Raw genomic sequence first — 27,235 nt, forward strand, 5'->3', positions numbered from 1 at the left:
AAGGCAGCCCTGTTCAGATAAGTTTTCAATGTTTGATGTTTTATTGTGTTTTTAATTTTTTGTCGGGAGCTGCTCAGAGTGGCTGGGGCAACCCAGTCAGATGGCTTGTCATATATATACTGTAATAAAATTGTTGTTGTTATTGGAGAAATATTGGAGGGGATGCCGTAGGGCTCTCTGAAGGCTGCCTCACGACCCCCACTTGCCGCGAAAGCCATGAAGAGAACTGCAGGGCTTTAAGTTTCTAAATAAATAGACTTCTAAATACATCTACTTGTAGCGTCCATTCTGCCTTTTCCTTCAGAGACAGATAACGGAAGGTCAAATACCTGAGTTTATGCTGTGACATCCGCCCACCCATTTGTACACATGGTGCAGATATTTTTAATAATAAATTATGGCAGAGAAGCCATAATTGCCATTATTGTGAGGCCTAGGGAGGTTGTGCGATGCCTCCCCAGTTGTTGCCATTAGCTACAGGCTGCCTCCGAAATCTCAAACGGACATAGCGGCTGAGGAAAAAGAGGGGTTATTAGTTGGGAGGTGGGGAGCTGTAGAGCAAGTGGTTGCAGCTCAGAGCTGGAAGACGCGCCAGAACGTAAATATCGACAAGTGGTGCAATAAATAAATAAATAAATAAATAGCCATGTGCTATTTTAGGAAAAAAATAACACAAAAGCTAACGGCAGCCAGGGGACAAAAGATAAAAGGACTCATTTGAGGAAACACGGGAAGCATTTATTTATTTATACCATGTGCACTAGACTATAGACATTTGGAGCTTGAAAATCTGGAAATACTGTGAAGGAAATATATGCAGGAGAAAGGAAACTGTACAGGCGACATTCCACTTACGCCATCTAAAAAGCCTGCAAACAACCTCTTAAGTCTCTGGAAACCCTTGGGGGGGGGGGGAGAACCAGCAGTACTTACCAGACGGGCATGAATGGTGGCAGTGGTGGCTGTCAGTCAAACTCCGCCAAAAAAAAACCAAATTCCACCACAAACATTCCCTCCAAACCTCTTTCCCCAACCTTCAAAACTCTCCCCAGACCTCAATGGTTGCTGCAAAGGGTTCTGGGATTGCAGTTGCAAAGGCTCCTGGGATTGCTAGCTGCTTTCCTGGCTCTTTTCGCACCCTTTTCACAGTTTAAATCAAATTAAATCAAATTATTTATATGGACTACATGGAATTGGCAGAAATGACTGGTAGAATTCGTGACCAGGGAGAAGAGTCGGTGGAGGAAGACTGGAAGAAATTTAAAGACTACTTGCAGAAGCACTGTAAAATTAAGGAATGTTAAAACGATGTCTGATGGAAAATAAGTGGCATTGGTAAAAAGATTTTTAAGAAAATGTAAATAAGGATTGATAACTGGAATATTGATATTTATAATAGGTTAATATCTTGAGTGAGGATAAATGCTAGAGGGTAAGGACTTGCTGAATTTAATATTTGAACTGGAATACAAAATGGGAGGTGTGAGGAGGTCAAGAAACTAGCAAATGAAGTATAAGATATGAAAATGCTAATCTATTTTCTGCTTTGTTTGTTTTTTTGGTTTTTCTTTCCTTTCCTTTTTTCCTTACCTTCTTTTGTTAACTGTTTTTTATTGTGTATTTTGTATGTGTTTTGTTTTTGGTATTTTTTCATTTTTGTAGTCTTTCTTATGATTAAATTTTGAAACTTTTCATTGTTTGTGAAACTTTAATAAACATTATTTTAAAAATAATAATAAATCAAATTATTTATGTCTCTGCGCAGTGCCTATACGCAGTCATGCGCCTAAATGGGGAGTCACCGAGGTGGCTTAAGCCTGTTAGTGACTCTCGTTCTTTGCATCTAATTGGTTTCTTCATCTTTTTTTAGTTTTTACGATCAAAGAAATTTAAGAAAGATTCTTTTGAAAAGTAAAGCGGGGGGGGGGGTAACCACCAAACTATAGAGCGGTTCACAACAAGCATATGTTGCAAATACCTCTGACTTCCTTTTCAGGTGCTGAACTGTGGTAAATGTGTCATGCTTAATGATATCACCAGGGGCCACCCTCAGTTCTCAGGTTTGGGCCCTTAAACCTTCGGGTCTGGGATACTCCCGACCTGACAACCCTATATATTGCTTAATTCTGCCACACCTGCACCTCAAACCGCAATCCCAGCAAAACCCACTTCTTTAAATAATACTGAGAGCTGAATCTTATGCTCTGCTTAGAGACCTGAACCATTGTTATTATTATTAATTTTTTACAAAGCTTCCAGACCTGAAGACATTTCTCAATTGGTAGACTCAGGGCTTTTTTTAGCCAGAACTCACTGGAACTCAGTTCCAGCACCTCAGGTGGGCGCCATTGTCATTATAAGAGAACAATTCATGGTGAATTCAAGCACCTCTTTTTCTATTAAAAAATAGCATAGGCTAAACACACAGTATGAGGGGAAACATCCCGTTATCATTTTATAAAAGCTTTTTGCACTACTACGAGTGAGGATAAAAGTGGGGTTTTGCTCCACAACACCCAAGATGGCAGCTGGACAGTAGAAATGTCATGTAGTTCCTAGTTCAAAAAATGCAGGAACAGGCAAGGTGTGAAGCGAGATTTGTGATGGTACAGATGAGCCCTGGGTCAGGCCAAGAGCCTCCTGGCAACTCAAAAAGTACCGGTACTTTCTAATTATTGTGGGAGGTAATGACAAAAGCACAGGGCAGGCAGCCACTCTCTCTCTCTGCCATTTTCCTTCGATGAGGAAACATCTAAAGATGCTCTTTTGGCTCTCAGCCAAGAGAGGAGATAAGGTCTATCTTGCAACAAGATAGATTCTAAGTATATGTAACCTTTTTAAGCTTGTCTGCCTTCTGGGATCATGTTGTGAACAGAACGTGAGTAAACTCTTTTATACTTTTATAAAGACTGTGTTGTGTCTTGTATTTTAAGAGGGAACAAAGGGGAAATTACCAGAGTAATTATTATAGAGGTTCTAGCGAACCTGTGCACACGTTACCGTTGCGAACAAAAGGGGAATGTCTATAAACTCTGCTGATATTTTGGGAACTTGTTAGCACAAGTTGGATAAGGATATAATTAGTCAATATATCCTCTCCTGCACCCCAGAACATTCCCACAATTATAGCAGAGCAGCCAAGACACAAAAGGAATAAGGTAGTCAGTGTTCTGTGTTAATATTTGTTTTCCACATGTTTTTCCAATAGTGAGGCTTTGATATTGACTCAAAATAACCTGCTAAATATTTGATTACAAATCCCCCATTGTAAAAGATCTGAGCAGCCTTGATTTGCAAGTCTTCTTGTTTTTCCAGGGCTACCAAGTTATCCTGTTACTAGGGCCGCCCCACCCATGAGGCAAGATGAGGCGACTGTCTCAGGCGGCAAGGTCATCAGATCCTAATGTCGGTGTTGTCTTTCTCCGCACTCCTCTGCTAGTCCTTGATGCAGATCTTCCCAGGCAGGGAGGGAGGCACCATTTTGAGGTTCGCCTCAGGTGCTGAAATGTCTTGAGCCAGCCGTGCCTGTTACATGACCAGGGATGAGATTAACCACAAGCAAGGAAGGGAAGGCAGGAACAGCAGCTTTGCATGATGCAAAACTACACAGTGGAATTCCTTCCTAATAAGTGGTATGCAAAGTTACAGCATTGCAGGACCCCCTATGAATTCTTAGTGGCCTGAGAGAGATTTGGGGTGGGCTGGTGGGATGGAGAGACTTTCCCTACCAACCGGTCGTCTTTCTGCATAGCTCTTTCCCCACAAAATGAACACAAGACTGAAGCCCCTGAAGTACCCTATATGCCAGCCTTCCAAGCCCCGGTGATGTTTTAGACTACAATTCCCATCACCCTTACTAGATCCAGGCTCTTTTGGATGAGACCAAGTTCCTAGATTCATTTCAATTGGGATCCAGGTCTGGCTTTGGAAAAGGACACTACTACTTTGGTTGCCTTGTCAGGAGAGAGATGGGGAATGTGACCTTGTTAATTCTACTTGATCCCTTCAAAGCCAACAACCCTGGTATTCTTCTAGAGCGAGTAGAGAGTTGGAAGGGACCCCGAGGATCATCTAGTCCAACCCCATTACGAGGATGGAACCTGCAACCTTGGCTTTATCACCACCATGCTCTAACCAACTGAGCTATCCATCTGAATTGGGAGTAGGTCATCCTGCCTTACTTTGCAGACGGGTGTCTCCTGAGGGTGGGTCTTGGTCAGCCCAATGAGTCCTCTAAGGTGGGCTATCACAAGGGTTGATTTTATACCCCATGCTAAGTTCTAATTTAAATTCTGGTTGGGGTCCTCTGGGGAAGTTGGACTGCATTGTTATCAATGTGCTGGTGGCATGCAGCACGGGTGGCGCTGTGGTCTAAACCACTGAGCCTCTTGGGCTTGCCGATCAGAAGGTCAGCGGTTCAAATCCCCGTGACGGGAAGAGCTCCCGTTGCTCTGTCCCAGCTCCTGCCAACCTAGCAGTTCAAAAGCACGCCAGTCCAAGTAAATAAATAGGTACCGCTGCGGCGGAAAGGGAAACGGTGTTTCCATGCGCTCTGGTTTCTGTCATGGTGTTCTGTTGTGACAGAAGCAGTTTAGTCATGCTGGCCACATGACCCAGAAAGCTGTCTGTGGACAAACGCCGGCTCCCTCGGCCTGAAAGCGAGATGAGCGCCACAACCCCATAGTTGCCTTTGACTGGACTTAACCGTCCAGGGATCCTTTACCCTTTACTTACCATTACTTCTCCTTTACATCCCCAGGTGTGACAATGGATGTGCTAGACTGGCGTCTACGCTCAGTAATGGACTGGATGAAAACCAATAAACTGAAACTAGATCCGGGACTGCCTCTGGAAGCTGTGCAGAAATTGAAGCTAGTGCAGAATTCAGCAGCCAGATAGCTGATTGGGTCCAGGAGAGGACCTCTGGGCAGAGGTTCAGAATGTATACAAGGGAAATAAAAGGCAGGCCATCCACCTGCCAGAGGATTGGCCTAATCACAGATGCTCCAGATGACACTATTAGTCTGCTCAGAAAATACGGTTTGCCACAAGCCAGTTTTAAGATTTGATGTACCAACCCGAGTTATGTGCTTCGGATTAGGCTTACCAACCGTAGCACCTGTAGGGTTCCAGGCAAGGAATGGCTGTGATGCCACTCTGCAGCTGCTGACATCTGCAGGTGCAAGTTGCATAGGACCTTGATAAGTCATATGATGCTGTGGTGGAGCAGGAAGTCACACACAGTTGTGGCTTGGGTCGATACGGGGCAAAGGTTTTGCTTGAGGAAGATCTGGCAGTAAGTAGCAAGTCACGAATGTGCAAAATATAAGGACACATTTAATAAAGAAACGTTTTAATTAAAAAAAACCCCTCCAAACAGATCATGTCTGGAAATATTAAAAAGAAAACCCACAATGGGAGAACGTTTAAAATGTGTGAGAGGGAAATCTTTCTCTGCTAAAACACAGCAGAACTTTCCAGTTACAGACTACATAATTCCTGTACCTTTATAAAGCATATTGTACAGCCTCCAAAGGTAGATGCCATTTACCACACTGGAGAAACCGAGGCACTACGTGTAAGTTTCTATGTCTTGGCCTACACATGCAGCAGCATGTGGTGGTCACACAGTTGAGTCGCCAGGATGGACTGCACCATTCGAGACTGCATCCTGAAATGACACTTCTGAATGTATTATAGTTGTAAAACTCTACACAAATGGAAAACTGGCTTATCAGGCAAAAGGGCTGTGCCAGAATATTCTCTCTCATATGTGAGTTTTCTTTGGGGGGGGCGGGAAAAGGATTTTTAAAAAAACACAAGGGATACCACTTTTGAATATCCCCTCATCTGCAGTCCAAAATGGTCCTGTTTGCTGTACTGCCTCATTCTGCTACATGTGTAAAGCACATTCACAAAAACTGCATATTAATTGCAAACGAAAACAATTGTTTACAAGGCGTACAGTCGCCAGCGGGTTGTGGCCGACGAAATTCAACAGAGCAGTCCCGTTGAAATGACGAACCTAAGCAAATTATGTGCATTCGTTTCAATGTGTCTCCTCTGAGTAGGAGTAACATTGGGTACAACCAGTCATGTCTAGTCTGGCCCCAACCTCTGTGGCTTGCAGCAGGGGTTTTGTAGGCTCTCAGGACCGGGCAGTGATGGGGCTGAGTCACATGTGAACTCTTGTTCCCCATTCCTCCAAACTCTCCTGGTGTTTGCACAAAGGTTTAAAAATAAGCTTGTCATGCCGACTTAGCAAGTTTTTCTTCCTTGCTTAGCTTATGATGGTAGTGGTTGACCTTTCCCCCCACACACGAAAATTCTGCCACTCTTACTGGAACTGATTTCTGCGTATACCACGGCTTCCTACAGATTTCATATCCCAGACTTGCCTTGGCACGCCAAGAGAAATCCCCCTCAGAAGATGCAGCTGAGACAGCTCTTTCTCAATCTCGGCAAGCCAGGTTCGCATGCAAAAGGAAGTAGGTCAGGACTCTAGCAAAAACGGATTGGAAGAGAAGCACCAAAGAGCAACTCAGTGCCCAGATTGTTCTGTCATCTACTTATCCACAGTGAAATGGGAACAACCCTTTGGGAACACAAAGAATCGGCTCCAGAAGTCTCTTCCACATCTTCTCGATGTGGGAAGCACAGCCCAGGTATGTCGGAGCCCAGAGCAAAAGGTCAAGGCATATGGTTTGTGTTGATCCCACAATCAGAAAGCAAAGCATGTTTCTTTTTCAGGAAGGCTGAAGGCACTATTTGCTTTTTCGATGCTTAGCTCTTTCATAACCTTTCCCCACCCCAAACAAGGCTGACATTTTGAAAAGGTGTGCTTGAGCAAAGCCTTTAAGTTTTCTCCCTTCCGCCATGCCGTGAAGAATGGTCCCTTTTCGTAAGGCAAAGTCGGTCCAAGAAGAAGCTCCCCTCCTCCATCTCTGCAGGCACAATTCATAAACGCTTTCTATAATGGTCCATGTTTTAAGAAATGTATACAATCAAGTTCTGTTGGCTTTGGGAAGAAAGGTGGGGGAGGGAAGTGTCAAGGTCCAGTAAGTCCTGAGTGTTTGTAAAAAAAAACCCAAATGGAAATAAATACACGGACAAGTTTGTTTTTCCTCTTCCCAAAAGCAGCTTTGGCTGACGTCACTTGGCTGCAACTCTAGAAATCATCCATTCTAAACCAGCTGGAAGGCTGCAGGGAGCAGAGAGGAAGAGTTAGTGATGGGGAAATCACAAAACACAGCTCCTAGTAACCAACCCATATTATCACTACTGTCTGGCAAGGGACAAGTGCCTTGTCTTCCTCCTAATTTGTTCTTCTTATCATATCTCCATCCTAAGCCCAGACTGAGGGTTCACCCACACTGCCCTCCTACTTTCCTTTAGGGAAACGTGCTGTTTACCAAACATTAATCAGTTTTTCTGCAAACTGACATTTGTTCCAATTCAGTGGCGAACTACAGAAAGCACGGAACAAATGGAAAACCTCTTGGATTCTTACTTTCTAGGCCAACGACAAGCAGAACTGAGGATGACCCCTGAGTCAAAAATGGTGAAGCCACATTATCAGAAATAACAAATGTTGACTAAAGTGGGGGACAATATTTTTCCATTAGAAAAATATTAGGGCAGTCACCGGATTAGAGAAACCTCCGATCAGTTATATGAGTTTTCACTGATCACAGTGAACGAATTTATGTTCGTAAGAAAGAACAGGACTTTGTATATCATTCCTCCTTCTGTCCCACCCTTTATGTCTCCTTTGCCCCACAATCAGGATGCAGATTTGTAAGAGATAAAAACACTGGTGCCTAAGACTTAAAGTCCCAGGATCCTTTAAAACAAAATCTGGGCAAAATTGGTGAAGTAGCAAAGGTTTATTGAAAGAAAAAATGGTTAACACGAGCTCTGCTAAATTTGCAAACCTTGTCAAAGTCTATACACCCTATTGTTCTGCAGGCAGTTGCTTAAAAACATCCTTTTAAAATGGCTAAGTTATGAATTGAGGTCTTTCGACCTGCAAAGCATTACTAAAAGCATCCTTAAAATTATTTTAAAAAAACACATGGAAAGGCAACATATATCTCACAATATTTAAGATGGCAATTATAACTTGCAATTTCTTTTATATATAAATACTCGTGTTTGTGTGTGTGTTTGTTGTTTTTTAAACAGCTGGTTTTGGACAATTAAAACAATTTTAATGCACAAATTAAGGGTTTTAGCACTAGAAAACACCAAAAAGCACCAGATCTTGGATGTAAGAAGATGCATCGTTTATTTTGTTTTACTGTGACAGGAACAAACTGCCGTGAGCCCTTGGATCACACATTCCTCCCTCCCTCCTCTAGTGTTGTTGCAATTAGCTACACCTTGTCATTTCATCCAGACCTGACAAACGTGGCTAATCATATTTTTTTGATCGTTTAAAACAAGCCCATTACGAAACTGGCCTAAATGGGTGGTACTCACCCCTCTCCTGTGAGCGCGCAACATCCCTGAATATGCCACGGGTGGTCTTTGATAGAGCTCAAGGTAAGAAAGTTTGAGATCTCAGAGGTAGACATGGAATTTTTGACATCCTGCTTGTTGGCATAAATCAACACAGCTGCATTACGCAGGTCCTGGGGAGAGGAAGAAGAAAATTCCCCGTTTACATCCAACTCTCTGACCCACACTACTGCCCACCCAAAACCATAAGACTGAACTAACAGCTTAAAGATATGGGAGTCACTCCGTAAAAAAAATAAAAATCTTCTTAGACAGCCAAATTAATATTTGTAGTAACCAAATGTAGGTCCATCTTAGGACACCAGAAGATAACGTGTGCAAGATACACATTTGAACTCTGTGTACCTGCAGCATTTGAATTATTTGTCTGACCAGCTTCTGTAGAGCTTAGGGTGTCAAAATCCCCACTCAGCCATGAAGCTCACTGGGTGATTTTAGGCTGTTCATACCAGTTGTGAATTTACCTGAGGAGATTATTATCCAACCAATTTGCTGCGACTTTACCTGAGGAGATTATTATCTAGCCAATTTACCTGAAGAGATTATTATCTAGCCAATTTGCCTTGAATTTACCTGAGGAGATTATTATCTAGCCAATTTGCTAACCAATATATGGGGGGGGGGGGGCTTTGTCAAGTGCTTTGCTGAATACAAGATAAATTACATCCACAACTTTCTCACAATCCACTAGCCTAGTAAACCAATTTTTAAAAAGGAATAAGATTAATTTGATGGGATTCAGTCTTTAAAAATTCATGTGAGCACCTAATCACTGCATTGTTATCAAAATGCTTACAATTAGACTTGCTTGAACATCAGTTCTAATATCTTTTTCCTGGTGTCAAAAGTCAGCCTGACAGGCCTGTAGTTTTCCAGATGTTCCTTTCCTCCATTTTTGAAGATTGGAACATTGTCTGCCTCCAGTCCTGTGGCATCTTATCCGTTTTTCAGGATTTCTCAAAGATGATAGGAAAAGGTTCTGAGAGTACACCAAGAAGATCCTTCAATACAACTGATCTGCTCTGAACTCGTTTAAAATAACTAGGTATTTCCTGGCCGCCTCAGGTGTGGGGAACCTTTGGCCCACCAGATGTTGCTGAACTACAACTCCCATCATCCTTTGTCATTGCTAGGGGAGTTGAAGTCTAACAACATCTGGAGGGCCAAAGGTTCCTCACTTCTGATAGAGATGTATCACCAAGCACCTTAATGAATATTTGGCCTCTTCCCTGAGGCAATTTGTGCTCAACTGTCAAGCCTGGTCTACACACGCAGGCAGCAGAATGAGATATCAGAATGGAATGCGTTATTCCAGGGTGGGGAATGAATGAACGAATCTTTATTTGCATGGGGATAAGGCCACTGCTTGCCATGTGAAGACTCCCTGCAAAGACTCACCGGGGAGGAAGGCTCTGGCACAACCTGCTGCCTGCTAAGCTAGCTTTCTACTTGTGGGGTGATTGTTCCAGAGCAGAACATTAAAAAATGAGGTCCTCGCCCAGTCTGAAATAAAACAGTCCGTTCGGACCACCACAGAACTCTGCCATCTCAATGGCCACGTGCAAGTCAGGCCTTTAGGCAGCACTAGTCCAGCAACTTTGGTGGAGTTGCCCTATGTCCAGAATTTCCTGGACATGGCCGGAATACTACAGTCGGAAGCAGTGTCTGGGTGGAAATCGCTGAAGTGTCTGGGAAAATCTGGACGTATGGCAGCCCATGTTGGTAGCGTAGATTTTGGTGAATACAGTGGTACCTCAGGTTAAGTACTTAATTCGTTCCGGAGGTCTGTTCTTAACCTAAAACTGTTCTTAACCTGAAGCACCGCTTTAGCTAATGGGGCCTCCTGCTGCTGCCGCCGCGCTGCCGGAGCACAATTTCTGTTCTCATCCTGAAGCAAAGTTCTTAACCTGAAGCACTATTTCTGGGTTAGCGGAGTCTGTAACCTGAAGCGTATGTAACCTGAAGCGTAGGTAACCCGAGGTACCACTGTATAATTAAAAATAGCTCAAAAACTCCTCTCTCTTTCTCTCTCTCTTGCCAAATCGAGAGAGAAAGAAAGAAAGAAAGAAGATAGAGATAGATAGAAATGGATAGATAGATAGATAGATAGATAGATGATAGAAAGAAAGCTCAACAACTTTGCCCCCCCTCCAAAAGCTCAATAAATTGTCCTGATTTTCATTTTTTGAAATATAAGAACCCTCAACTTTGGTTGTCATCAAGCATCACTGGCTCATGGTTAATATACAGCTTGCAAAACAGCCTCACCTCTGTCTGCTGTGTGGCAAGGCAGACTCACCTCATGAGCAAGCATCTTGTACAGTTCCTCTTTACTCACTGTCAGCCTCTCGCGGTCTGTGCTATCGATCACCAGAATGACAAACTACAAAGGAAGCAGAAAGCACCAAAAGCTATGAGCTCATCTCGGCAACAGAATCCATAGCTATGGGGCTGAAACCTAAAACCTAGTAAGGCTGGGTGCTGTTGTTTGATCCCTATCAGGAAGCTCTCCCCACCCCCCACCCCACAAGGCTCCACTTCTGTGGAAAGACCTCCCTCTCCTGAAGTTCTCCTAAGTCCAGCTTTTTAGTCTTTCAAAAGGCATGTAAAAAAAATGAGGCAATCTCCTCTTCTGCACGATGTTCTGGGGGCTCCTCCAAACCCCTCCTGGGCCAATTGGGGGGCGGGCAGGCGGGCTGGAGAGAGCCCCCTTGTGGTAGCAGAAGACCTTGCACCTCCAGTTTTTGTTTTCATTTGGATTCGTTTGGGGTTTTTTTTATTGTACAGTCATACCTTGGGTTAAATGTGCTTCAGGCTGAGCGCTTTCGGGTTGCGCTCCGTGGTGACCCAGAAGTAACGGAGTGTGTTACTTCCGGGTTTTGCCGCTCGCGCATGCGCAAACGGTCAAAATGATGTCACACGCATGCGCGGAAGCAGCGAATCGCGACCCACGCACGTGCAGATGCGCAGTTGCGTGTTGCGTTCGCTTCTGGATGCAAATGGGGCTCTGGAACAGATCCTGTTCGTATCCAGAGGTACCACTGTACTGCATTATGAAAAAATAAAATTTTATGGAACAAGAGGGGGAAAGAAGAAGAAAAAACAACATCAAAGTAAAGTTGGGCAAAACCTCAAAAAAGCCAAGGAGTGGATGGCAGAGGTCATGGCTGAGCTGGAATTTGGTTATAGGCTCTGTATAGCTCCTGGCTCTGCCACTTAGAAACACTGGAATCTGCCCTATACAAAGTCAGAACAGTGGGTCCATGTAGCCATGTCTACACAGGCTGGCAGCAGCTCTTGGGGTGGGGGTTTGGATAGGAGTCTTTCCCCATCACAACTTGGAGATCTGGGGAACTGAACCTAAGACCTTCCACATTAGGGTTTCCCAGACTTGGGTCTCCAGCAGTTTTTGGACTACCATTCCCATGACTCCTGACCACCGGTCCTGGTACCGAGGGTTGATGGGAGTTGTAGCCCCAAAACAGCTGGAAACATAAGTTTGGGAAACCCTGTTCTACATGCAAAGCAAATGTTTTACCCCTGAGCTACGGCCCTTCCCGGTCGCTTGCCATAAACAGCATCAAATTTATGCAATATACACATACAGAAACAAAAACTGCTCAATTTATACATGCAAAGGAATTACCAAATTAAAATTTTGTCGGAGGGGTAGGGAGAGAAAGAGTACACAGGGCCATCGAGTTTCCTCAACTTATCCCATAAGCGATACATAATTGGTGTGAAAACTGTTTTAAAAAGGGGTGAGGTTTATTTTGGGTGAGTGGATTGTCTTGCTTTGTTGATTTGGTGCCTGGGCAAAAACTGAGAAAACACATAGATGGTGGTTGGGGGAAACGAAGGGGGCGGGAACATTCTGCTTCTAGAAATGTCAAGAATGTCCTCTTGGCAGTCAAACGGACGTGTCTCAGCCTGGCTTTGTTCTGCCAGAGCAGACGGAAAGCTGCGTGTGACGCAGACAGAGCTTAAGTCTCGTTCCTCCCAACAAAATATTATTTTAGCCTCATTCCCAACGACCTGGGAAGAAAGGCTAGCAAAGCCTAGCTAAGCATGGGTTAGGGAGGGTATTTTGCAGTGTAAATATGCCAGGAGGGATAAAATAGTAGACAGAACACGGCTATTTGGGTTTGAGACAACTGTGAATACCGTTAGAGGAACAAGGAAAACTGCCTTTGACTGAGTCAGACTGTGAGTCCATCTAGGCTGGTATTATTTATACAGCCTGTGTGTGACTCTCTGGGGGATCAGGAAGGGTCTGTATTTTCCCCTCTCTACCTGAAGATGCCAGAGAGGGACTACGGGCCTTTATGCCTGCAGAGCATGTGCACAATGACTGAGCTATGGTTTTTGTCAGAGGAATCTATTTACCTTATACTGAGTTGATAGCTATTTAATGCTTGCAACCACAGGCCACTGCAAGTATAGTGGTACCTCTGGTTGCGAACGGGATCCGTTCTGGAGCCCCATTCACAACATGAACAGAACGCAACCCGCGTCTGCACGTGCGCGGGTCATGATTTGCTGCTTCTGCGCATGCGCATGACATCATTTTGAGCGTCTGCGCATGAACGAGCGGCGAAACCCGGAAGTAACCCTTTCCGGTACTTCCAGGTTGCTGCGGGACGCAACCTGAAAACGCTCAACCTGAAGCAAACGCAACACGAGGTATGACTGTACAATAATATACGCAAGCATACAGCACAAGTAAATATCATCTTCCCTTAAAATCAGATCAAAGTTATAATCCACCTTGGAACTTCTGGGGGTTCACTCTTTTTTTAAATTTCAGCTTGCTCAAATTAACACGTCGCCTCTGCAAACCACTGACACTTGGGTTCAAAATTACTGTGTGCATTTTCTACGCTGGAACTTCAAACAGCGCAAGTTGAGGGGACAGATATTTCTGTTCATCAGATAGCAGGTGAGTCACGATGTCCTGAACTGGCCACCAACTACATTGCAACTTGAGACAATTTCCAGGACAGGCAGTGCGGAACACAATGAACTAAACCCATGACACCAGCCTTCCAAACTTGCACTAGGTCAGAAATTGGTCCTTCCAGCCCAGTGTTGTCTGCAGCAAGTTGGGGAGAAACTCAAGCCGAGCCACCTCATTTGGCCTAAAAGGAAGTTTCGGCCAAGCCATGCCCACTAGCCCTAGAGATGATGTCAGGTGTGGAGCAAGCTCCCTGCTGAAAGTCCATCAGCTGATGTGCCTTTGTAACTATGCAGGTGAAGGAAAACAGGTCACCTGATGTCCCTGTGACATCAGGTAATTGACAGGCAGGGGTATCATCTGTCTCAGCTCTACCTGGTATACCAAACCTGAGATCTTCCACATGCAAAATATGTCCTTCACTGAGTTATGGCTATTCTCCAGCCAGAATTGTTAAGCAGCCACTAACACCTAGATCTCACAAACAGCAGGCCAGGAGGCTGTGAATGGACAGCAGCACTTCAGGTTGCAAGTGGGAGCTCACAAGACTGAGTGCAGCACAACTTGCCTAAGGCAACTTAGTGAGCTCATGGTCAAAACATGATCTGTAGCTCAGTCTTAGTCACTGTTTCAAAGGCAGGGAACCTGGAGCCCTAGTTTATATTGGGAAGGAATTGTCTCCCAGGTCTAATTGGCCAGTGACCCTAGAAGGGCACTTTGAGTCTTCTTCTAACTGCACATGGCTCAGATAATCTGCATTTCTTTACAGGCACCTTTTTCTGTAAAACACCTAACCCTCTGCTAATCTCACCCCAATCTGGATGGAACACGTTGCTTCGCAGAAGGTGAATGGGTTGAGAGGATCATGCTTGCATCCAGGTAGGTAGTTCAACAGGGAGATGTGATGTCTTCTAGGGCAGAGGGTCACTCATTCTGGATCTTCTCTACGCTGCAATATTTCTTTTCATGGAATCAGAACTGGGAAGTGCCTAAAAGGTCATCTAAGTCCAGCCCACTGCCAGTCCAGAAAATCCACTTCTGCGACAGCATGCCTGATAAAAGCTGGCCACCTAGCCTCTGCTAATAAGGCAGAGCATCTTCCAAGGTCAAGCAGCTTGTGCCATTAGGAAATTCTTCTAATGTTTAGTCTAACTCCCTAATTTAGGTAAAGGTAAAGGTACCCCTGACCGTTAGGTCCAGCCGCGGACGACTCTCGGGTTGCGCGTTCATCTCACTCTATAGGCCAAGGGAGCGAGCCAGCGTTTGTCCGCAGACAGCTTCTGGATCGTGTGGCCAGTATGACTAAGCCGCTTCTGGAGAACCAGAGCAGCGCACGGAAACACCATTTACCTTCCCGCCAGAGCGGTACCTATTTATCTACTTGCACTTTGTGCTTTCAAACTGCTAGGTTGGCAGGAGCTGGGACCGAACAACGGGAGCTCACCCCGTCATGGGGATTTGAACCACCAATCTTCTGATCGGCAAGCCCTAGGTTCTGTGGTTTAGACCACAGCGCCACCCGCGTCCCAACCCCCTAATTTACTTTCGCCTTATTTGGCTGAATCCATGCAGCTCACCTCTGTGTTGGAATAGTAGGTGTGCCAAGTAGACCTCAAGGTTTCCTGCCCACCAATGTCCCACATCAGGAAGTGTGTCTTGCGCAGGACGATTTCCTCCACGTTGCTGCCGATCGTAGGAGATGTGTGCACGACCTCATTCATTAGGCTGGAAGGAGATCAGAGAAGTAAGCCGCCTGAGCCCTCAACAGCTACCTCGCCACCCTCCAACCTGCAAAAATGAGCTGGGCTTATGAGACACGTTGGCCTTCCTCCCCTGGCTCCAATTAACAATCTACAACACCTTGGAGATGCTCGGAAGGCTTGTGACACAGGATTCCTCAACCCGAATCTCTATGGAAGTGGCTAGACTACAACTCCCATCTTCTCTGGCGATTGGCCATGGTGGGTGAAGCTGATGGGAGGCCACCAACATTTGGAAGGGTCCAGACTGGAGGGTAAGGCTGATTTCCGGCAACAATAACCCTGCCTTGGCATTGGGGAGCTGTGCAATACACAGCTTTGTGCAATACACAAAGGCCAATGGGAAAAGGTTGTTGTGGTTGTTAGAATTTGTATACTGCCCTATACCTGCAGGTCTCAGGGTGGCTCAGAAGATAAAATCACAATATAAAAATACAAAACACATTTTTAAAAAAACTCAAGAATTCGCCCCTCCCAAACACATTTTTTTAAGGGCATTGGATGTCAATCAGCCAGAGGCCTGGTTAAAGAGGAATGTTTTTGCCTGGCTCCTAGAGGTATACAGTATAATGAAGGTGCCAGAAGAATCTCCCTGGGAAGAACATTCCACATCACAGTGTTCAACCCAAGGCCTGAGGGCTACATGTGGGCCACATGCTGGCTAGGGGTGATGGGGGCTGGAGCCCAGGAAGAACATGTTGTCTCTCTCTCATGTCTCTCTCTCATGTCGTCTTGGAGACAACAGCAAAAGCATAAGCTATACACAAACGGAAGTTCCCAGCATACTGTAAACAGACATGTGACATGCAACAATCTCACGCCTGTTCCTTAAGGTGGAATGGAAATGTCAACAGTGACGCCTACATCAGGGACGAAGGGCCTGTGGCGTTCACAATGATGCTGAACAACAGTACCCATAATCCCTTGGGCCATGCTGGCTAGGGGTAATGGGGGCTGGAGCCCAGGAACAGCAGGATGGCCAGAGGTTACCAATCCCTGACCTACATTAAACCAAAAGGGAGAGAGAATTACGGACTTCTAAAATGAGTGTAGGATGGGGAAGTCCTCCCAACAGAAAGCACTTTATTGATTTCAGCTGAATCCCTATTAGGTCCTCTTAGATCCCAGAATGCAGATTCCTTGAGGTTTAGCTGATCTATCTTTCATTTTATATTATTATATTATATTATATTATATTATATTATATTATATTATATTAATATTTCAGGTATTGTCTTTGGGTACAAAGAGTTGTATTCAGCTAAGTTCTAGTGCCACCTATAGTGAGTGCTACCCATAGTGAATTAAATTGCACCATTTAGGTACAAAAGGCCCATATCTGCACGTCACACAATATTGTGAACAAGCAACATGCAAATGTACACTGTCTGGTCACTTCTACTTTGCTCCTTTACTGGGTGTGAACAAGAGAAACTAACCAGGAAGCCTTGGCTTCCTGTTATGTCCAAATCAGTAATTGTCTTCTCCTTATCAAGCAACGATTATTAGTCAGTTGTTGGATGCTATCAGGAAGCCGAACAAACCATAAGTCCTGGTTCAGACATAACAGGAAGCAAAGGCGTCCTGGTTTCTCCCCATCTCATGAGAAGAAAAGTGGGAGCAACTGGTCAATGCTCAGCAGGCATTGCATCAAGATAAGAGTGGCTTTTTGCAATGTGCTGCAGACATGGCTGCTCCCCTCCTGTATGAATCTCCCCATGTGTGAGGCACAGTTTAGCCCTGACATTTGAAACAGGCTCAGTCTTGCACCAAGTCCCAATGCAACCTGCATATGCACCGTACATCTAAAGCACATTTAAAGCAAACTCCACCCTCAAAATTGGAGTATACTCTTCACAAAGCTATCATTCCCAGCAGCCTTAAACTACAGTTCCCAGGATTCTTTGAGTGGTTGCATTAAATGTATGGTGTGCATGCTTCACAGAACCCCTCATATCTAACCAGTAAGTTAAACATAAATAAAAATTCAATGTGTGAGGGAGGTACTCACAACTGGTAGAGGATGGTGGTTTTCCCAGCATTGTCCAAGCCAATAATTATTACTTTATGCTCTGGAGGGGAATAAAACACAACAGATGTTCAAGATTTTGATAAACAAGTTTCTAAGGAAAATACAGTTTGACATTTATTTAACTGGTCCATACACTGAACTGTGATCGGGGAGTTGGAGAAAAAGTAAAGTTGAAGGGTAGCTTTTTGCCCAATATCACCAATGAAATCATGGCTGGGGGGTGGGTGGAGTGGGGAGCACAGCCTTATATGGATCTCTGTTTTTATGGACTCAGCGGGTAGTGCTGTGGTCTAAACCACAGAGCCTCTTGGACTTGCTGATCAGAAGGTCAGCAGTTCGAATCCCGGTGACGGGGTGAGCTCCCGTTGCTCTGTCCCAGCTCCTGCCAACCTAGCAGTTTGAAAGCACATGAAAGTGCAAGTAGATGGGAAGGTAAAAGGCGTTTCCGTGCACTGCTCTGGTTTGCCAGAAGCGGCTTAGTTATGCTGGCCGCATGACCCGTAAGCTGTCTGCGGACAAACGCCGGCTCCCTCTGCCTACAGAGCGTGCAACCCCACAGTCGCCCATGACTGGACCTAACGATCAGGGGTACCTTTACCTTTACCCTAGAATCATTTGCATGCACAACTTTAAACAACAAAGAAACCTGTACAGTGGTACCTCAGGTTACATACGCTTCAGGTTACATATGCTTCAGGTTACAGACACCAGAAATAGTGCTTCAGGTTAAGAACTTTGCTTCAGGATGAGAACAGAAATCATGCAGCGGTGGCGCAGCGGCAGCAGGAGGCCCCATTAGCTAAAGTGGTGCTTCAGGTTAAGAACAGTTTCAGGTTAAGTACGGACCTCCGGAACGAATTAAGTACTTAACCTGAGGTACCACTGTAGTTGTTTAAGAGATTTCCAGGGGTGCCCCACTCCTCAGAAATGCCATGGGCCACTGCAGTAACACTTTGCTCTTATTACCAAATTTAGACTCCACACATGTACCAAACATGCTTATTCACAGCTATTCTGAAAGTTCTACCAGTCTGAGTCAGTCATCCCAATCAGGTTTCAACTTTTGACTACTAGAAGGTGAATGTGACTTTTCTCAATCTCTTCCAAGGAACTCAGAATGGCATATGCAGCCCACCCTGTCTAAGGTGATCATGCGTCTTACTTCCTCATCCTCTGTCGGAAGGTATACTGTATTTTGTTTGAAGGGTTGCCTATCTAAGTCCAGTTGAAATGTCAATCACCCCAAGAAGGCAGAAAGGGGGGAGGGGGGCTGAACCTGCCTATCATCAATAGTTAGCAGCTAGAGAGTAGACCGAGCAGCGATGTTGGGTTCTCCTGATCAAAATCTTCCCCGTTCTGGCACAATAGACTGAATTTCTATTTAGGTTACAGTAATTCTTTCTAGATTTGCATCTATGCCATAAATGTGCATGTGCGAATATTGTGTGTGTGTGTGTGAGAGAGAGAGAGGGGGGGGAGGGAGGGAGGGAAAGATGTGTTTCCTAACCTTGCTTGAAGAAGTGCAAAGTGCCCCTTTTTCTGCATACTTTCAAAGCAGCAAACTGAAAAAGGATGAGTTAGGAATGGAAGCTGCATGACCCAAACTCTCCTTGGCAGCAATGGCAGTAAAACAGAAACCTATCATCCTCTAGCTAGCATATTCCCCTGTACACAAGAAGACTACCGCCATGCTGCCCATGTTTGAGCGACAAAGAGCAATTCAGCATTCTTATAAACAGGAACAGAAAGTTTCTTATGCAAAGACGCTCAATTGTCATACATGCATAACCTTTTGCAGCTGAAACAGTGGCTATACATGAATAGTTTGACTGGAAGACAACGAACAACAGGCATAATATGTTCTGGAGCATCCCAAACTCAGCTTTTTCCCATGCCAGTGTGTTCCTCTCTAGACATCCTTGTGCAACTGCCAGGGCCCCATCAACCCAGCCTTGCAACCCCACACAACCCAGTCTTGTATCCTCACACAACACCCCGCCCTCCCGCTGGGGAGCTGTCATTACAAATTACTGACAATGAATCAAACTCAAATAGCAACTGTTTGGCACAGATCAGAGGAGCACCAACACTGGAGAAACTCGCAATGATGTACGAGTTCCTCTCTCTGTTTCTATGGGTCTGGCTCTGTTTCTATACTTCCAAAAGCTGTGGCATCCACATCGACCAAGCAATCTTTTGCTATCGCACATAACACCAAGCTATGGTTTACTAAACCTTAGCTTAGTGTTGTGTGAATCCCGTCCAGCCTCTTTAAGTGTGGTGTCTTTACTGCCAACAAAGGACCCTTGTCATCCCTTCCAACTCTACAATTCTATGAAAACCATGATCTGAAGCCATGGTTTGTTCTTGGGTTATGAACCTTGATTGTTTTAACTGCGGCATTATGTGTGTGACCCCAGCAGCCTTCCATAACCATGGTTTCTATGACCACCCCACCCTAGATTTTCACCAAACTACAAAGGCATAAGGTAAGAAGAGCTGGGGGGCGGGATCCAAATTTGGGGTAATAAAGCAATGGTTTGTTTGGTCACCTATAGGATGAGTTGTGGTTTGTTTCAAAAACAAACCATGACTTAGTATTAGGAGCCAAGCAAACCAACACGTGGACTGCAATGTGTGTACTCACTTTGTCATCCCCTTTTTTCACTACAGTGGTATCTTGGTTCTCAAACTTAATCCGTTCTGGAAGTCTGTTCCAAAACCAAAGCGTTCCAAAACCAAGGTGCACTTTCCCATAGAAAGTAATGCAAATTCGTTCCAGACTTTTAAAAACAACCCCTAAAACAGCAATTTAACGTGAATCTTACTATCTAACGAGACCATTGATCCTTAAATGAAAGCAATAAACAATGTACTGCAGACACTCAATCAATCAATCAATCAATCAATCAGTAGCTGAATTGGGTTCCACACAGTCACAAAAACAAAACATAAAGAGCCTCAAAAACCAAAACGCAAAATAAAAAGCAAAAACAGACAGACCTCAATGTAACACTCAAAACGGAACTGCGGCACTCAAATCGGAAGCGTAACACTCAAAACAGAGCACGTTCGGCTTCTGAAAAAAGTTCGCAAACCGGAACAGTTACTTCCGGGTTTGCAGTGTTTGGGTTCCAAGTTGTTTGAGTACCAAGGCGTTTGAGAACCAAGGCACCACTGTACTTGCCCCTTGCATTACCAAGAACCTTAGAGAGCCCAAAGAGGAACCACAATTCGAACTTAAGCTACATGGAAGCAAAGACTTGGAAGCAAACGTTGCATTTCCAGCAACCCCCAGCCAGTGTAGCAAAGGCACCAGAGCACACAATTGTGGAGTCCAAAGGATGCCTGGAGCAAGGGAAAAGTTTGGCACAAGCTGCATATGGCCTTTATACTTCTTTCTATTCCTATCAGCAAAAAAACCAGGTACGAACGGAATTTCACTTTCCTCCGTTCCATCCCCTGGGCACTTTAGAAACCAACTTTGCAGCAGAGTACACAGAAGAAATCGGGACACAAAACAAACAGGTTGTACCTGGTTATGGCCGAGGTAAAAAGCCAAGACTCCAGTGAACAACTCCCCACTCGACAAGTGTTTTAGTTCATAAACATTTCAGGAAAAGTTTGTTTTACGCTGCAAGTTGTAGATGATAATCTGTCTCTCCCCATCTCCCACATACGGCTAGGGTAAAAATTCCATATATGGCCAGATTAGGTAACAATAAAGGCTTTTTTGTTGTTTTTGGCCAAAAGCCATGTTTTAAAATATCAGCTCCCTACCTATTAAGAAAGTGTTTGGTGGCTCCATCAGATAAACAGTTAAATTGCTTTCTGGAGAAGGAAGGAAATTCTACTGCAAGGTAAAGAATCAACACAATGGAAGAATTGGTTTTCTCCAGAGACGTATCCCAAGACTGGCCTCACATAACAGACTCCATTAGTGGTTTTGTTATGTTCTGTGGTATTTTATGCATTACGACTTGCTGTTACTTTAATTAAGTGTCGCTTAGTAATTCTTTGTTGCAACTGTCAAGTGCAAACTGTTCAATTATTATTTGCTGAAACTTAATTTTACTGTCTGCTTTATTATATTCTAACGGACGGTCGAATATTGCTTTATTCGATATACACATGTAGTTTATTTTAAAGTTATGATTTTATTATAACTCGTTTGCCTTGGCTCAGATTATTATGAGGTGTGTGCTCTTTGCTATGTATTTTGTAGTTTCTTCAGCTTATAAATCGCCTTGTATAGAAAGGCGATATGCAAATTAAAAGTGAAGAAGTGAAGAATTAACTGCATGGTCTCAAGAGTCGGAAATAACACATGAGGCATGTATGCACATACACACACACACACACACACAATTGGAATTAAGGAAACCTTTTCAGCCAAGGGCCACATGTTCTCATACAGAGCCCCCCAGGGGCCAGGTGCAAACTAGGTACAGTTGCACCTTGGATCCCGAACGCCTTGGTACTCGGACGTTTTGGCTCCCAAAACACCGCAACCCCAGAAGTGAGTGTTCTGGTTTGTGAAAGCTCTTTGGAACCCAAACGTCTGCTGCGGCTTCCAATTGGCTGTAGGAAGCCATGCCTTGGTTCCCAAACGCTTTGGAAGTCAAACGGAGATTCCATTCGACTTCCAAGGTACAACTGTAGTCTTTGTTGTTGGCATTGCAACACAAGCTAACACAGTGATGCCTACATCAGGGATAAACGGCCTGTGGCGTTCACAATGATGCTGAACAACAGTACCCATAATTCCTTGGGCCACGCTGGCTAGGGGTGATGGGGGCTGGAGCCCAGGAACCACTAGATGGTCAAAGGTTACTCATCCCTGACCTACATTAAACCAAAAGGGAGAGAGAATGACGGACTTCTAAATCAAGTGTAGGGTGGAGAAGTCTTCCCAACAGAAAGCACTTTGTTGATTTCAGCTAAATCCATATTAGGTCCACTTAGATCCCAGAATGCAGATTCCTTGAAGTTTAGCTGATCTATCTATCTATATCTATCTATCTATCTATCTATCTATCTATCTATCTATCTATCTATGTATCGGAAGCTGCGCTTCGGTTTCTGAACGTTTTGGAAGTTGAACAGACTTCCGAAATGGATTCCGTTCAACTTCCAAGGTACGACTGTACAGCAATGGATGAGACTCTTGCCTGCAGTAGGCTAAATTCCAGCTGCGCAGAAGCCAGAGGTTTCAACAAACAAATCTCTCCATCATTGCAAGCAAGAGGTGTCATCACACTTCAAAGACACATCTAGCTAAGGAAGAGCACCCAGGGAGGGTGAGGAGCAGGGCAAGAGAATGTCTAGTTGCCATTTTGGGGCAAGACAACTCCAGTGTCTTATTTTCCAAATGATGGACTGGCTATGATTGATTCTCAGTGAAACATCTGGCTAGTTCAGATGACAACCTTGAGCTAGGTTAAGAGCTCTGAGAACTTCAAAGAAGAAAAGTCGCTTGATCCAGGAACAGCCCACATATATATTTGGCTATTATTAATAGCGACTGCTCCTGCTCAGGCTGCACAGAAAAAGCATTTTGGTTCCAGAAATTCATTCCGATTGTGCAGATAAAATATAACAGACAGAATTCTACAGGATGTGGTGTCAGTGGGTAAAAACAGTCCCGAGCCAATGATCCCCAGGCATGCACCTCCAGATGGTGGAGATGTCAGGTGCAAAACACACCTGGCTAATTTCGAACACTGACAGCCTCCTTCAACCTGGGGCTTGGGACTACAACCGCCATCGGTCACGATAACATGGCATTGCTGGTGGAGGCTGCTGGGAGCTGTAGTTCCTAAGGACTCCAGTTTGGAAAACTGGAGTTTGGAAAAAGGCTGCATTCTCTGGCCCAGGACAGTTGTGTGTTCAATACATGCACACGCACAGACACACACACCAGTTTGTAGCACTTTGAACGAGTCTGCCTGCACACATTTTCAAGTATGCGTGCATCTTACATGCAGGTTTGTGCCTGCTTTGTGAAAATATTCACAGGAAAATATTCTCCTACTAATACATGTGGTCACAAGTGTTTCTACAGGAGTGTGAAGGAACCTCTGCATATAAACGTGTATTTAGAAACGGAAATGCAAAACTTGCCAGCATGCAAGTGGTGTGAAAGACAAGAATCTCTCACAAAGAGGTCTTTATCACTTCCCACCCCCCAAGGTCTTAAAAGGCTCTGAGCAGAAGCGGGTTTTTCATTGTCAGACAAAAGGGCCCCACCAACATGAAAGATGGTCTGAACAAAGGATGGAAAATCCTCTGGCCACCAAACACCTGCCTGAGCTAGCGAGCTGTACCAAACACAGACAAGAGGGGCTGTGCCGTCCCCCTCACACAAAAAAGAAAACCCCTGAACCTTCCACAGTTTCCTGTAGTCACCAGGAGGAGGGTGGAAGCTTCCTCGCACAGCCAACACACAACATTCCCCAAGGAAATGGATTTGTCTAGATCAGTGGTGTCCAAACTTTTTTCAAAGAGGGCCAGATTTGATGAAGTGAAGGGCTGTGAGGGCCGACCAAAGTTGTTAACCTATTTTTTAGGATTGAAATTGTTGAGGGTTTTTTAGGATTTTACCCCAGGAAATAAGCTATAAACTGTCACAGGGGCTGGATTAAACCGACCAGCGGGCCGGATTCGGCCCCCAAAACAGACTTTGGACATGCCTGGTCTAGATCTTCTTGCTCTATTGTCCGTCTGGATTCAAACGGAAAATACACAGAGAGGTACAAGAGCTACAGGTTTTCCTCCTCCCAATAACTTCACATTTAAACGCAGCTGTCAAAGGCAGCCTTTGCTCACTCCCTTATCCCATCTGTTCCCCAACAGACTTTCTCCTCCTCTGCATCTAAGACACAGACACACACACACACACCAGACACTTCACACACACCCCAGCCTGCCCTCTTAATAACACATATCCAGTCAGTTTTTTGCCCTCACCAGACAGAAGTTATTTAACCTAGCAAGCGTGCCAGGCACATATTGAGTTATGCATACGTCAGCTGGCTCTGTACACCACAGCCCACAAGGAAACATGAAAGATGCTAATTGCTTCAGAGAAAACGCTGCATTATAGATGATCAACAGCAACGTCCCTCCAAGCTTTCAGGATCAGTCACCCTGTAGAGTTGGATGGGACCTTAGGGGTCATCTAGTCCAACCCCCTGCAATGCAGGGATCTCAAATAGATCGTTGGATGGCAGATGCCCACATAGGTGTCATTCTGCCTCCTGCCGCTTCATAACATGGAAATCTCTTTCCACCGATGACACAATTCAGGCACCACACACACACACACACACACACACACACAAAGATAGAAGGCTCCTTCTGCAGGGTGTATTTAAAGCAGCATCATACCACTTTAAACAGCCCCCTCCCAAAGAACCCTGGGAGTTGTAGTTTGCTAAGGGTGCTGAGCAATGTCCCTACTGTATTTGCTTCACAAAGCTATGAAGTGGTCCACCCCACCCCCCTTTCACAGGGAGTTCTGGGAATTGCAGATCTGTCAGAGAAATAGGGGGTCTGCTAACAACTCTCGGCGCCCTTATCAAACTACAGCTCCCAGAATTCTTTGGGGGAATCCATGGCTGTTTAAAGTGGTATCATCGTGCTTTAAATGTGCAGTGCAAACGAGGCCACCGTGCCAACTCTCTTTGCACCCAACTTGCAGGAAAAGCCATTCTTTCCACAGCAGCCCAGGGCTTCTTTCTTCTGGTGTGTTGAAAAGGTCAGGGCTCGTCTCCCCCTCCCCTCCATTTCGCCCTCCCAGATGGCCTTAAATTCCTTGAAAGGGGACGAGGAAGGGAGAGAGAGTGACTGAAGAAAGGACACAAAAACAAACGCGGAGAGAAGGCGAGGGGGGGAAGAGAGATGAAGGCGAAACTGACGAGAGGGGAAGAACAGAGAGGAGCAACTCAAGAGAAACGAAGGCAGCCTAGGAAGAAACCAAAAGAGGAGAGCAAAAGGAAGCAAGGGGGTGGGGGGGACCCGCCAGGGAAGGAGAAAAATCACACAAAGGAATGGAAACCAGAGCGAAGTCCATAAAAAGAGAAAGGAGGATGGATGCAAAGTTTGCAACAAAAGAGGGGGAAACAGGGAGGAGAAGAAGGAGGCAGCGGGAGGGGGACGAGGCAAGGTGCAGGGGCGACGAGAAAGCGTGGGAGGGCGCGGGGGGTTCCTACCGCGGCTTCCGAAAACGCTCAGCAGCTTCGCGAAGAGCTGCCCCATATCGGAGCCCCGCAGCCGCCTAAGCGAGCCCTGTCCCCAGCCCCGCTTTATAGCCTCGGCCGGTGACGCGTCCAGGGGAGAGGCGCGCCCGCGCTCCGGCTCCACCTCCTTCTCCTGCGCGCCTCCCTCTCTGGAGGGATTGTATTATTATTTTTTCCCAAAGTGGGGGAACTCCTCCGGCGCGAGGGAGCCCCGGGCGAGGGCAGCTGTCTGAGGATGAGAACTGCAAATACTGGGGAGAACGGAAGGGCAAAGATCTTTTCCGGGTGGGAGGAGAGCATGTGCAAAGTGCTTTTGCTCCGGGCAAAGCGCGGGGGCTCGCCCCCCTCTCTCTGTCCTAGAAATCAACTGCTAGGAGTCTTTGCCCCCCCCATAAAATAGTTGACAGCATCTTAAAAAGCAGAAACATCACCTTGCCAACAAAGGTCCGTATAGTTAAAGCTATGGTTTTCCCAGCAGTGATGTATGGAAGTGAGAGCTGGACCATAAAGAAGGCTGATCGCCGAAGGATTTTTTTTAATTACTTTTTTATTCAAAATTAAAACAAAACATATTATCCAGAAACATATCATTCTTATTTCCCCCCTTTTTTCCACACTTACCAGGGTTGAGCATTGTGTGTTTCCCCGCATAATTCAAAGTGCTGGTATTGTTGACCTTTACAACTCTTTGATCATGATCCTTCTGGCTTTTGGGGTTTTAAGGCAGGAGGTTATCGGCCCTGTTATCGGCACATTGGCAAATCAGAGAAACTGTCATAGGAACCACACAAATGCTACAACTGTTCCCTCCCCAGCTGTACAACCCACACCAGGAAAAAGAAAGCAATTGCTGTTATTCCAACGGGGGGGAGGGGGGCACTTATATTGGCTAATGGAACCTGATTTCAATAGGAGAAGCGCTGGCAAATCATGACTTTTTAAAAAATCATTTTTATTGATTTTCCAATAAAAACGTCCAATCAACATATCCGAATCATAATCCAATTAAAAATAATAAACTAAAATAAACTAAAATTAAAAAACTGACCAAATTGTAATCCAAATTGTAATTATTAATTTTTCCTGGCTCCCATAGAATCATGGAATCGTAGAATTGTAGAGTTGGAAGGGAACCCAAGGGTCATCTAGTCCAACCCACTACAGTGCAAAAGTCATGCCATGGTAATGTGTGCATTAAAGTGCCACAGGGAGACATCTGGCAGCTGACATCTTCCTACACTAGAGTAAAGGTAAAAAGCTAGAGAACCCCTGGATGGTTAAGTCCAGTAAAAGGGGACTATGGGGCTGTGGTGCTTATCTTGCTTTTAGGCCGAGGGAGCCGGCGTTTGTCCACAGACAGCTTTCCCGGTCATGTGGCCAGCAGGACTAAACCGCTTCTGACGCAACGGAACACCGTGACGGAAACCAGAGCACACGGAAACACCGTTTATCTTCCCGCTGCAGCGGCACCTACTGTATTTTTCGCTCTATAAGACACACCAGACCACAAGACGCACCTAGTTTTTGGAGGAGGAAAACAAGAAAAAAATATTCTGAATCTCAGAAGCCAGAACAGCAAGGGGGATCACTGTGCAGTGAAAGCAGCAATCCCTCTTGCTGTTCTGGCTTCTGGGATAGCTGTGCAGCCTGCATTCGCTCCATAAGACGCACACACATTTCCCTTTACTTTTTAGGAGGGAAAAAGTGAGCAAAAAATACGCTATTTATC

The 27,235-nt window shown here is 45.1% G+C and overlaps 1 protein-coding gene across 1 annotated transcript; it reads right to left on the bottom strand.

Moving 5' to 3' along the window:
• Window positions 1-5,336: 5,336 nt before the first annotated feature.
• Window positions 5,337-25,588, bottom strand: ARL5C (ARF like GTPase 5C). Its single transcript, XM_081166965.1, has 6 exons — window positions 25,480-25,588; window positions 17,246-17,306; window positions 15,052-15,199; window positions 10,820-10,903; window positions 8,482-8,633; window positions 5,337-7,201 (listed from the first exon to the last, which is right to left on the bottom strand). Exons 1-6 carry the CDS (start codon window positions 25,523-25,525, stop codon window positions 7,153-7,155), a joined length of 540 nt encoding a protein of 179 aa, XP_081023091.1. The 5' UTR covers window positions 25,526-25,588; the 3' UTR covers window positions 5,337-7,152.
• Between the last annotated feature and the right edge of the window lie 1,647 nt (window positions 25,589-27,235).

Source organism: Podarcis bocagei, assembly GCF_964188305.1.
Source record: "Podarcis bocagei genome assembly, chromosome: 13".
Classification (NCBI taxonomy): Eukaryota; Metazoa; Chordata; class Lepidosauria; order Squamata; family Lacertidae; genus Podarcis; species Podarcis bocagei.

Excerpts from the sequence above, each read along its gene's own strand:
- ARL5C (XM_081166965.1), bottom strand. The coding sequence starts at position 25,525 with ATGGGGCAGCTCTTCGCGAAGCTGCTGAGCGTTTTCGGAAGCCGCG. Across the intron at positions 17,307-25,479 it reads GAGCGTTTTCGGAAGCCGCG|AGCATAAAGTAATAATTATT; the intron begins GTAGGAACCCCC and ends ATTCCCCTCCAG. Across the intron at positions 10,904-15,051 it reads CCTACTATTCCAACACAGAG|TTTGTCATTCTGGTGATCGA; the intron begins GTGAGCTGCATG and ends CTTCCTTTGTAG.